General features: G+C 42.1%; 1 protein-coding gene across 2 annotated transcripts in view; it reads right to left on the bottom strand.

The window, feature by feature from the left end:
• Nucleotides 1–1,473: 1,473 nt before the first annotated feature.
• The window catches only part of LOC118771794 (voltage-dependent calcium channel subunit alpha-2/delta-1-like), a 157,054-nt gene continuing 145,477 nt past the window's right edge, over nt 1,474–13,050 (bottom strand). For both annotated transcript variants that reach the window (XM_036519832.1, XM_036519834.1), the window contains 5 exons: nt 12,679–12,734; nt 10,985–11,114; nt 6,909–7,021; nt 5,769–5,851; nt 1,474–3,512 (listed from right to left, as the gene is read on the bottom strand). In XM_036519832.1, the coding sequence (XP_036375725.1) occupies nt 3,396–3,512; nt 5,769–5,851; nt 6,909–7,021; nt 10,985–11,114; nt 12,679–12,734 (499 nt within the window). In that variant the 3' untranslated portion in view covers nt 1,474–3,395. The remainder of the gene's footprint in view (nt 3,513–5,768; nt 5,852–6,908; nt 7,022–10,984; nt 11,115–12,678; nt 12,735–13,050) is intronic.

Genomic DNA, 13,050 nt, shown 5'->3' with positions numbered 1-13,050 from the left:
TTTGTACATGATTTTCCATGATTAGAAGGCAGAGTTACTTAGTTACATTATGTATTGTTATACAACATGAATTTGGCAGGTCTCAGAGAAAGATATTGTGGGGAAAAAACAGGTTTGGCTCAATTTGACTGGAAAGGACGACCCACAAAGTGACAGTGTTGAATAGTTTGTAATCATCTGTTGGCTGGATTTTTAACAGGCCAACATGTAATGTTCCACTCATCTAAGCGAAATTTGACGAAATTACAAATGACTAAAAACCAAATGCTGTCTCTGTCAGGAAAATGGCAGTAGTGCTCACCCATAATAAAAAAGCAAGGCTTTATATTTATATAATATTCCCCATATTATAAATCTGTAAACTGAATACATATTTAGGACTATGCATTTTCTCAATGCAGTCGAAGAGTAAGGGAACTAGGTCATCCAAACACTGTTTATTTGAACATTTCCTTGAACGGATGGATGAAAGCTATGGTGCAGCGTAAATGCGGGGACATGAAATCTTGCATTAGCACATTAGCAGTGAAGATGAAATTGAAAGAAAAACTAGCCAAAGGCTAACCAATAGCACCCAAAGCATTGTAACATTATTCAAGTGGCTGTGTTGATATTGGTGGTCAAACATACTATCTCGAAGGGCGAAATGCTTTTTCAGGGAGCAAATTCTTGAAGTATATCATATGGATCAGCTCAATGTGACATTCCACCGTCGAACGAATGATGGAAAAATCCACACTGGCTCCATGTGATATGCAAATGTATTTCCTAATTATAATTAAAGTCATTTAAATTAAAGGAAATACTCAGAAATATATCTATGTATATTACAAAACAAGAATTTATAATCATGTGGTATTGACAGAGAGATGTGAACGGCAGTGACCTTGTGTAGCTTCCTGCATCAGTATGTCGACAATCTTCAGGATATTATTTTTATAATTTCATAATGAACTTTATGTATGTATGACTGACCAAGAGTAAGGGTCAGATTCAATCCTAAAACAAATTTGCTTTATCCTTCATTGTGAGAAAGACATTTAATCAAATCTTTGATCTTCACCCCAATTCATATACAACAGTTTACACAACATTTGTCAATGTCAGATGCCCTCTAGGACTGTGTTGTTTTTGAAAAAAATAGCCCTTGCTTTAACTTTACTTTAGTTTTAAAGCACATTGAGTCTGGATTGAATACGGCCATAATGTAAGTGTAAAAACTATCAGCAATACCCTATACCTTAACAGTCTGAGAAAAATGGGGAAATCATGTAAAAAAACAAAACAAATCAAAAAAAAAAAAAAAACAGCAAAGTGCATTTCACGTTGAGGTACATTGCATTTAGAAGCATTTAGAAGTAATTTAATAATTTAATAAATAACTTATGAACTAAATTGGATACATATACTGTTAAAAACAAATCAAACACAATGAAAAATAACAGGCAAAAATAATCAGCAAAATTTGTCGGTATCAAAGGCCCTGGATTAATAAATGTTCCAAATCTCAAATATACCACATGTGACACGACGTGAACAAACAGGGGAATTATTTGAAGTCAGAGAACTATTGTAAACAATCATATTGCACAGTAAAGCTAGGGATTTCAAATCCAGTCCTTTTAAATTTCAGGGACAAGACTCACCACACAGCAGTTTAAATTCTGTACAATATAGCAGGGGTCTGTCTGATTTGGAAACATCTTAATCATAGTTTGTTGTAGACCGTAAGACAACCAATGTCTACCGCAATTATAAGCATGTCAGCCAGGATCATATGGCAGGATGAAAGAGTAATTTCTTAACTGCACTGAGTGGCTTTCCTTGAGACTAACCCCCCTCATTCACTTAAATACTTGAATTCAACAAGGCGTGCTTTCTTACAACAGAAGCCCTGCACCCAGACACTGGAACTGGTGCTTTCAGAAAATAGAACATGAGATCAGAAACAAGGCCTGCTTCCCACTTGTAAATCGAGTGGGAAACTTCAGTGTGATCCCTGGTCAAAGCCATATTTGATACAATTCAGGTGTTCTTCTTCCAACCAATTTCCAATGGGGCACCCTAGATATCCATATGTCTGTTAACTGCGGCATGCTTTACCAGATTTCTTTTAATGAATGAGAGGGGAATATTTAAAGTCAGCACGGCATGCTTGCTCTGAATTCAAGTGACACCAATCAGAAACGAGTGGTCAACATTTTTGTCAAATTCAGTAGTTTTGCACTGATGTCATTATGAGTGAAACCCTTCGACTCCCTGACTTGCTGTGTCCCTTTACATTCAACGTTTTTGAAGTAACAGTTACAATCAAAACTGAACGAGGCAACTTGTAATAACACCCACATGCAAATATGCCCACCAAAGACCTCAAAAAGCAAAAATAATATTGTCAGGAAAGGAAATGCTCTGCTCAATAGCCTCAAGCATTAAAATTGACAAAATAAATGGCAACTAAAAAAAAAAAGGTTTGGCTAGGTCTCAATATTTAAATTGCGCTAGAAATAAATGGTCTATGCCCCCATTATGGATGAGGCAAGGATGTGCCTTTTGGCATGGTTGGACAAGATGACAAGGACATGACCTAGTAGCTGGCAGTGTCTTCCCTTCATTTGAGTGGACCACAAATGGATGTGCTTCAATTTGATACCAAAACACGTATTTGGTTACCTCTAGAGTCAAAAGAGGACACTCAAGGTTACAAATATGCATATGGTCCAATTAAAAAAAAATATTTAACCATTATAAATGGATTTTTAGAATGTGTTCACTTCAATTTCACCAGAACAAGTTCTAAGAGAACTAATCTTCCCTTCTGAATCTGCCTTTCTTTTTCTTTTTTAAAATCTTTTTTTTTGGCCTTTCTTGTCACGGTCTGCACAAAAATAACTGAATACTGAGTAAAATAGTATGTCAAATCCTTCAACATAAATCAGATTTAAACAAACAAAAAAAAACTCCCTAAATCTACAGTATAGCAAGGAGCAGCCATTTTTCATCTGAAATGTCTTGGCAGTGTAATATTCTCAATTCCATTTTTATTCATTGTACATAAATTTTTTTATTAAGTACACCAAAACCCAACAATGTGAATGAAGCAGCTTGTCTCTCCGACGTCCCCCTTGTGGGACAAGGCAGTTCCCCTCTGTTGCCTTTGAGGGGTGCGCGTTTGGCTTTGGATGCCTCCTCACTCACCCTCAGAGCCACTCCCAGGAGCGTGGGCCATTTTGGTCGCTTCCCTGGTCTCTCACCTCTGGGATGGCCTTGATTCTGAACTCCCCCTCCCACCCCAAATCCCCCTCCCAGCTTGTCAATGTAGGACCTCAGAACAAAAAAAAATGTGGCAGGATCTTGAAAGGTAAGCGTGGTGGCGGTGCTTGGTCCTGTGTTTCTGGTCATGAGGGGTAGTGCCTAGACCCCGTCAGGAGCCAGAGCAGCACCGCCTGGATGCCGACCATGGGCCAGAGCGACGGGCTCAGGCTGGTACCCCCACCGCAGTCAGAGTCGTCCTCCTACCACCAGGGCAAAAAAGGGTGGGCACAGTCAGTGACACAGAAGTCGAACACGTGACACCTACCACTACGGCAATGGCCTCTATTAAGTCTCACCGCAGTGCACGTCAGGCCCTAACTAGTCCTGATTTTGTCAGTCCTCAACACTCATCGAAAACACATGAAACCAAAAACCAAGGCGCCTGTTAGCTTCCTTGCTGAGGTTATAGTTAAAGTAAATGGGATTGTGGATGGATTGCCTGGAGGGCTAGGCTACCTACGGCACAGAGAACCACAAACTGACATTGCAAATGCAGAAAGAGGTGAGGTGGTTTCTTCGAGACGCTTTGTCTATGCTGTAAATCAAAGCCGCGGCTGTATTCCACATAGTTAAAGTTGTGGTGTGATCGCCGTCGACGTTGTGACCGGTCAGCTCGCGCTGAACTGCCAGGTACGAACTTATGTGTGTAACAGTGGTCTCTGACTGTGCTGCATGAGAGAGCTACTGTCCTTTGCTGACAGAGGGGAGAGCTGGACTCACTCTCTGGCAGGATGGGGAAGGCTAATCAACTGGACCCAGTCAAAAGCCAGGAAGCTCATCTGCTGCTTCCTCTGTTTATTCCAAAGAAAATACCTCCTGGAATCAAGCTCTGAAAGTCAGCTTCGCTTCCTTCTGCTAAAATGGGAGGAAGGGGCGAGCGGCCTACTTTTTCGAGCTTTTACGAAACTTCTGTGGAACAATTTGGGACACACTCTGTTGTTATTGCGTATCATGTGCGCGTAGCACAAACAGTTTCCACAGCAGGAGACAGAGATGCTGGTCTGAGGAACAAGATACACATGAACCTAAAATGTGATTAAATCAGGGTCTATGTTATTGTAAAACTGATGCCACAATAAGCAATTTTAGATATTTGCTGTCCACTCAAAATGATTTTGCTGGCAACATTCATTTTTACAAACCTCTGGACCTTAGACTGGAGTCAAATAACACACATTCGTTGTGTAAGCTCATAACACAGTATCCATTACGAGAAGTAACTGCCCAGATTCTAACTGTAATGCGTTTCGGTCCTTAACTTTGAAATGATACATTCTTTGTCACATTCCTTCATTTCATACAGGACATTTAACACTTCTTTTTTCCCAATCACGTAGCCTCGTAAAAGAAAGCCAAGAAAAAATGCAAAATATCTGATATTCATGTATTCATAATCCTTTCTGTAATATAAGGGTGGAACGCATTGCAGTTAGAATGGATGTGGGCCTTTGTCTCGGTGGGGACCAGTACACATGCACATTTAAAGGGCGGCCTGAGAGACAGCGGACAAGAAAGAGATGAGACTGACCCTGGAAAGCACATGAACACCTGCAGTAAAATGAAGAGCGGAGCCGCGGCCAGGGCGGACCCACGGCTCGTCGTGCATACAGGCTCCTTGTTAATAACGGGCGGCACGAACGGCCAATCGAAAAGCGGGAGGAGATGAGTGGCCAATCGAAAGGCGGGAAAGGAAACAGAACAGAAAGAGAGAGAGAGAGAGAGGCAGCAGAGAGAGAAGAAATGAGAACGTCATGCAACAAACCGTTCGGGCCGAGTTAATGTCAAAAAAAGTGAATGAGAGAGTGAGAGAGTAGCCGCTTTGGCAGAACCAGTTCGAGTCACAACCAGGAGGTAAAGATCACCACATAAGTAGAAGAATGGCAGCAAGCAAGCACTGAGGTTTCACACAGAAAGACTTGAGCAGCTTTAAGCTGTTGGGTCCAGATAGCTACCAAGACCCCTGAGGAGGTTCTATGAGAAAACAAGACCCAAGGCAGGTGTTAATGTGGACCTACCAAGCATTTGGAATAAGTCTTACAACGGCCACTGGCATACAGAATGTGGTTGGTATGTCCAACTTAACACTTAACAAAAATGCAACATTTCTTTTATGCTTAATATTATATTTCAATAATAATGTCATAGAGAGTCTCTGCTCCCACAGAATCCAGGCTTCGGTGACCTTTCATTGGAAAACACACTGGAAACCTTGTGTCTTTGTGTCTTAATGTGTGAAAGCAGAAAACCATTTTTATAGATAAGATGAAGGAAACAGCAGCCAGTAACAGCAAATTCATAAAGAATTATGATTAAAAAGAATGTGCACTGCAACCAAAAAATATATTACAAAAGAAAAAGAAACTTAAGTCGTTTGCTCTGTTAAAAACATATTTTTAAAATAAGATTTCCTCATTGCATGGATGTATCGGATTTCACCTTGGATTGGGATAACTTACGTTCTCGTTGTGGTCAAAGCAGACATCCGGTCCTTTCCTGTACCTGGGATTCTTCGCGAGCTCACAAGGGTCTGGGCCCAAGGCTAAAGTGGTCAATTCAGGAAGCAGTCTTCCCATTCTGATTCAAATCCCAAACAACCCTACTGTCCAAATGGACTATGTCCTTAACTGTCTCCAGACCATAAAAGATCAACCATTCGGGTGATAAATTCATGCACACCCACATATTCACTATTACGCAGAGTTCCAACATTTCTTGGTATGGAACTTGACACATGGACACTAATAAATAGAGGAAGTCTAAACAGGAAATACAAATAAATTAATAAGCCTTTTCAGTCAGTTGAAAAACTTGATGCCACATTCAAAATGCCCACAGATTTGTATTTGTCTAATCAAATATGGCGGCCAATCTTTCTCCAGCACAATGCCCAGTGCTATTCCCTTTGGCTGAATTGAAGACATTCTGTTGCAGGTCTACAGCTACCATCTGCCATATAGAGGCTGTCAGTCTTTCATGTTTCAATTCCAAATTGCCATGAGAGCAACCGGGCTAAATACTAACATTTAACCAATGTCATTCCTTCTTACAGTGCATTGAAACCATGCAACCATTCCAACTTCCAGTATAACTATGCCTATGTGCACTGCTACGACTTCTACCACTGCTTACAGTACCAGTCAAAAGTTTAGACACATCTGATTAAGATAATGGGAAACATGCATTCAAAGATGTTTTTATCTAAAGACTTAAATGCTTGAATTTTTTTCTTAGACAAATATAAATGCCTTGATGCCTGTGTATGAATTTCTTTCCAAAAAAATTCAATTTTTATGATATATTTTTTGGTTATTTTGAAGAATCTAAAACACAAGACAGTTTTGTTTTGTTTATAACACTTTTTTGGTCACTGCATAATTCCGTTTGTGTTATTTCATGGTGTTGATGTCTTTACTATTATTCTAAAATGTGGAAAATAGTAAATGTGTGGTGAAATGTTTGACCGGTACTGTATATATTGTTAATATCAACATGTTTCATGAGCTTGGCATGCTAACCAGATTGAAATGTGAGTGGAAAGTGCAGTGTGGATTCAGTGCGGTCGCATGCCATGCGCGGCTGCTTTTGGGAAAGGATACAGGGCTGCTCGGCCTGCCGCAAGGGCTTCTTATCGCAGGAGTCGCATGTTTTTGCCGCGTCGGCGATGATGAACACCAGGTTGGTGTTCAGGACCTTTTCGGCCCGGTACAGCCTGGGGGGGAAAAAATGGGCGGTAAGGACCGGCTTTACCTGTGAAGCACCTGAGACTGACCGGGAAACGCCTCACTGATCATGGGTCATGCTTCATGTGGTTCCTCTCAGCCGGACTGTGGACAGTAGGTTCTGTGGTTGTGAGCAGGGGGCTGCCGGTTCAAACCTCAGGTTGGGTGTCGCTTTTGCATTCATGTACAAAGCACTTTATCCGAATTGTCATAGAATATTCGACAACCTTAGCGCTGCTATTGCGTGTCCACAATGCAATAGCTGTATAACTAATAGCTGTACAGATCTATAGCCTGCACCCAGGTACACTTCATCTCATGCTCATTGTGCAATAGCTGTATATAACACAGTGCACTGGTTGTATATAACTAATAGTTGCACAGATCCATAGCCTAGACTCATGTATACTTTAACTCATATTCATTGTCCAGTAGCTGTTCATATATACCTCATTCATTCCATCCTTATTCCATGTCTGTTTCCTGCACCACTGTTGTCGTTTGTTGTGTTACTACTGTTGTTTGGTATTTGTTGTTGTCACTTTGACATTGTGTGAAAGCACTACGAGTGACACTGGAAGCGGAGTCAAATTCCTTATATGTGTAGAGGCAAGTTTGGCCGATGAAGTCTGATAGCAACTAGCAACGATAATTACTTAATTCAAACCGACCAGAATGGTGAAGGTGAGACCGACTACATTTCCCCTGACGCTACGAAACTCTCCTGATTCCCATTGGTGAACACTGCTGACGGTACTAAAGCGCACGGTAGCTGACAGTAATGCAAAAGCCTTCCTGGACTCTAATAACAGGAAAGGAAGGAATGCTGAATATCCCGGCATAAAAGAGAGCCCGCTTCACGCCTGACGGAGTGCCGCTTTGGTAACGCACGGCGTGCCGGTCTTGGGCATCTCTACCAAAGCGACCGAGAGCAACAGAAGCTCCACCAAAACCCTTTTGGTGATCTGCAAACGGAAACAAAGCGGCAAAAATCCCACTGGGGTGAGGTCATAGGGAATACGGCGCCATCTCTCTTGGTTCCTTACGGGTTCGATCCCCAGCTGGACCACGCCCAACACTTTACAAACTCACGGCCTCACAGTCCCAAGGAACTGTAGGTCATGCTCTGTGATACACTGATGTTGTCCCCATGGTGTGCGTTAGCACATTACTATGGATGGCTCTGACCCTGTGAGTTGTTGAAGCTTGCGAATGGCTTTCGTCATCATTACAAATCGTTTTCATTGCCATCATTCACCATTACCACTACTGGTAAAACACTTCGCCTGCATTATGTTACATATTACATTACACTACATGCATTTAGCAGATGCTATTATCCAGAGCAACTTCCAGCACAACAGAACATAAGTGTAGTCATTCACATTAAATGAGCAACTGTGTCAGAGCAGGTTAACGGCACTCTCCGACCAGTGAGTGTGAGCATAACTGTATTCAAGCCCAACCACAGGTTAACTTGTGCAACCTCCCTAGGCAACGAAAGCAAAGTACACTACGGTACGGTAAGTTACTAAAACAGTAAATAAAATGGAGTCTTCCCCAAAAATTCTGTCAGACACCCTAAAATCTCTTTATCTATGCACATCCACTTGAAGTAGGTTATCATGAGCGGGTCATTAGGGCAACCTGTTAAACATCTTACATTTTGACTGGTTCTGACTGATATAAAGTGGTGTGAAAAAGTATGTGCCCCCTTCCTGATTTCCTCTTTTATTGCATGTTTCTCTCCCTAGATGGTTTCATGTCATCAAATAAAATTTAATATTAGACAGGGGAAACTGGGGAAAACACAAAATATAGTTTTTAAATCATTATTTCATTCATTTAATAGAAAAAGTCACAATTACCCATATTGCCCCTGTGCAAAAGTAATTGCCCTTTAGTTTTGAAACAAATAAACAACATTTTAGTTGATTTTAGTTTAGTTTAGATTCAGGTAACTGAACACAGCCAGGCTTGATCGCAACCAGTCCTGTTGAGTTTAAATGGCATATATATTGAACCTTACCATCAGAGAAGTAGTCACCACAAAGCTTCTACAGGCACACACACAATGCCAAGTTGTTCAGATATATCAGTCTAGTAAGGGTTACAAAGCTATTTCTAAGGTTCTCAACGGAACCACAGTGTGAGCTATTACCCCCAAAAGGAGAAGACTTGGAGTAGTGGTGAATATTCCGAGGAGAGCCCGACTTGCTAAAAGGCTAGAGAGGACACAGTGCCACGTCATCCAGGAAGTCTCAAAATCCCAGAAAAACATCCACAGAACTGCAGGACTCTCTAGCACCTGCTAAGGTCAGTGTTCGTGACTCAACAATAAGAAAGAGACTGTGCGAAAATGAGCTTAATGGAAGATTAGCAAGGCAGAAACCACTATGCACCAAGAAAAACATCAAAGCTCGCCTCACATTTACTAAAAAGCACCTGGATGATCCCCAAGAATTTTGGGATAATATTCTGTGGACAATTCGGAGGGTGCAAGTCTTCCTATGTCTGGTGTAAGGCGAATACAGCATTCCACTGTAAGAACGTCATACCCACACTGAAACATGGCGGTGGCAGTATGACAGTATGGGGATGTTTTGCTGCCTTGGGACCTTGCTATCATTAGAGGAAGCATGAATTCTGCTATGTACCAGACAATTCTTAATGAGAATGTCCAACCATCTGCGCATGAGCTGTAACTGTGTGATGCAGCAGGACAAAACACAGAAGCAAGTCCACATCTGAATGGCTAAAAATGAGCAAAATTAAGTTTTGGAATAATCTAGTTAAAGTCCTGACTTGACTCCAATAGAGATTATGTAGCAGGACCTGAAAAGAGCAGTTCATGCTTGAAGACCTACCAATCTGTCAGAGATAAAGCAGTTCTGCAAAGACGAGTGGGCCAAGATTCCTCCACAGAGAGGTGCAAGGCTCATATCAAATTATAGGAAGTGTTTAGTTGCAGTTATTGCTGCTAGGGGTGGTCCAACAAGATATTTAGGTTTAAGGGGGCATTTACTTTTTTTACGGGGGTGAACAAAATGGAACAAAATAAACATTAAAATACTGCATTTTGTGTTTACCCAGGTTGCTTTTGTGCAACATTACATGTTGTTTGAAAATCTGAAACCATTCAGTGCTCCAAATAGGCAATAATAGAGAATATCAAGAAGGGGAAAAATACTTTTTCACACCACTGCTATGAACGTGAACAGTTAATGCCAGACAATAAACCAAGTGTCTTATTAAATAACACGCTTCACTTATTGTAAAGACCAGTGCACTTCAGATATGTGCAGGCCCTGTGTGAAGCTGGGTATACTAACATCTAAGCAAGTGCTCCACAGGCTTCGAATTGGAAGTTCCTTTAAGGCGGTTGTTAAAGTCTAAAGCTGTTAATGTGGAAGACAGACATGCAGCAGACTCGCGTTTGCGTGTGGGGACCTTAAAAGTGCCATACTTGTAATCCCCTGAGGGCTGCCCTTTTAGCTGCCTTGAATAAATTCTGTGGCATGCAAAATTTACAGCCTCTTTAGGCACTAGGTGGATACACGTCTGCTTTTGGGGGTTTGCGACAGATCGAGGCGAACTGCGCTCGGGTCGAGATGTCGGCGTGCGCCGCCTCTGAAGGCCGGGAAAGGGATCCGGTTCCACGCCAGCCCCTGTGGAACCCGACGGACCGGGATGAGCTATTATGCAGGAAGCATAAGAGAGAAGAAACGCTCTCGCACCAACGCCGCGGACTGACACCCCACCCCGGATAAATCGCGTGTTTGACCCCTGAAAGTCACGCTGTCACATGAGAACAGGGGCTGACTGACAGCAGAGACGCCTCCCTCCTGGATAGTACCGCACCGGTATACTGGTATCGGACAGCCCCGTTCCCTCTCGGACGGGCCCGTGCCTCCGTGTCCACGGTTCTGGGGTTTGCGTGTAGGCTCTCTGACCTGGAGCATGTCCCACAGTCCAGCACTCCCGCGAAGGAAGGGTTGTTGTCCTCGAAAAAGTACTGCGTCTGCTCGGTGATGCAGCTCTCCTTGGAGAGCACCTCGGAGAGCTCCTCCTCCACTTCCATAGCTGAAAAATATACACACACACACACGCGCGCATACGTACACATGCGCACACACACATGCATGCACGGATGCACACATGTGCACACACAGATACGCAGACACACACCACACACGCACACATGCATACACAGACACACATGTGTGCGCACACACAGACACATACACCCAAACACAAACACACACACGCACGCACGCACACACACACACACACACAGTCAGCAATTCTGGAAAATGGAGACATCATATTCCCACTGCACTAAGGAAGAACAGTGCTGAAAAGGGCACTCAAAATAAAACACACCTTAGAAGGAACTTGGAACTGTTCTCTGAGCTTCTCTGAGCAACTCTCAGCACTTTCGCACTTTACTACCAGCCAGCATGCACATCTAACTGCAGTCTGAAAAGAGTTCTGGCAGAAGAAGAATCAAGTTTTTAAGTTCATTTTTAAATGAACTCCGGGGAAAGTGTTGGTTGGGCACGACAATCTTGTACCACATTTTACAGCCCCTAAGTGGCAAGCTCCAAAGAGAGGTTGCCCATGAACACTGATCTAAGACCAGTTTTGTTATTCATCTTATAATGGTTAGGGTCAGAATTACGGTTGGGGAATCTGGTCCTAGATCAGCACTTATGTGCAGCTTCTACCTCAAACAAGTTAAAAAAATGTGGATGAAAGGAATCTGATGAGAATCCAATGACAACAGTGATGCGTAGCAAGGAGCTTAAGCCATACCATATGCTGAAGCATTTCCATACAAAACCAAAACTTCGACATTAAAGCCGCATTGCGGGCCTCTGATAGAAATAGGATGCTTCCTGAAAGACCTAATCCATGTTTAATTTATACAACAGCGGTGGAGCAAAAAAACTGGACATATGTATGTTTGAGTTGAAACCACTCCATAAAGTCCTCAGGGGAAATATCTAGCCAGTGTAAACAACATAAATCACTTTTCAAACGAGCATGTCAGCTCCAAATCAGAAAGTCTGACTCCCCTTAAAGCTAAAACACGCAGCCATTAATCAAAGCTGGTCCAAAATGATACGTCAAATAGTCAGTTAATATACATACAGTACCAGTCAAAAGTTTGGACACACTTTCTTTATTTTTAACAAAGACATCAAAACTATGAAATAACATAGAATTATGCAGTGCCCAGAAAAGCGTTATAAACAAATCAATTTTAGATTCTTCAAAATAGCCAAAAAATATTTTGTTTAAATTAAAAAGAAATTCATACATCCGCATCAACTCCGCTATTTATGTTTGTCTATGGAACAAATTTCAACCATTTAAACATAAGTCTTTAGATCCAAACGTCTTTGAATGCATGCTTCCTGTTATCTTAATCAGGTGTGGTCCAAACTTTCGGCTGGTACTGCATATGCGATCAATGCTGTTTTGCATAAAACTATCTTATCTGATCCGATTTAAAACATATCAGCCAGTTTTGTTATATGACAATGTAAAAAGGCGAACAGCCAGCTGGAAAGCCTGGTACCGAAACAGCATAAGGAACCATTCCGGTTCTCTGCGTTCCCTCTTAGACAGCCCCGAAACTCACCTGCGTCCAGGAAAGAGGGGAATGCAAGGCTAAGAATGAACTGCTGCAGTATCGACCTGGAGAAGAAAGCGAAGCCGGTGTTACCTTAGTGTGAGACCACAGAGCGTGAAACAATAAAACAAAATGAATACATCGAACAATTTCCTTCAGAGTCGCGCTGTTGAGTGTCTACATTCACAAATATAGAGGGTTAATATGATATATTCGTGAAGAAAACGTGCTCTCGCGCACGCACGCACACACACACGCACATTATAATAAACCTGCCAAACCCTAGTTGGAAAGTGTTCGTACTTGTAACCACGGTCATTAAACCGAAGACAGGATGCCAGCCTTTTCATTACAGGAAGTTGGTTGTCTCTTATCTCTGCT

This window comes from Megalops cyprinoides, chromosome 25, assembly GCF_013368585.1.
Source record: "Megalops cyprinoides isolate fMegCyp1 chromosome 25, fMegCyp1.pri, whole genome shotgun sequence".
Taxonomy (NCBI): Eukaryota; Metazoa; Chordata; class Actinopteri; order Elopiformes; family Megalopidae; genus Megalops; species Megalops cyprinoides.
This window is presented reverse-complemented; position numbering and strand designations above follow the sequence as displayed.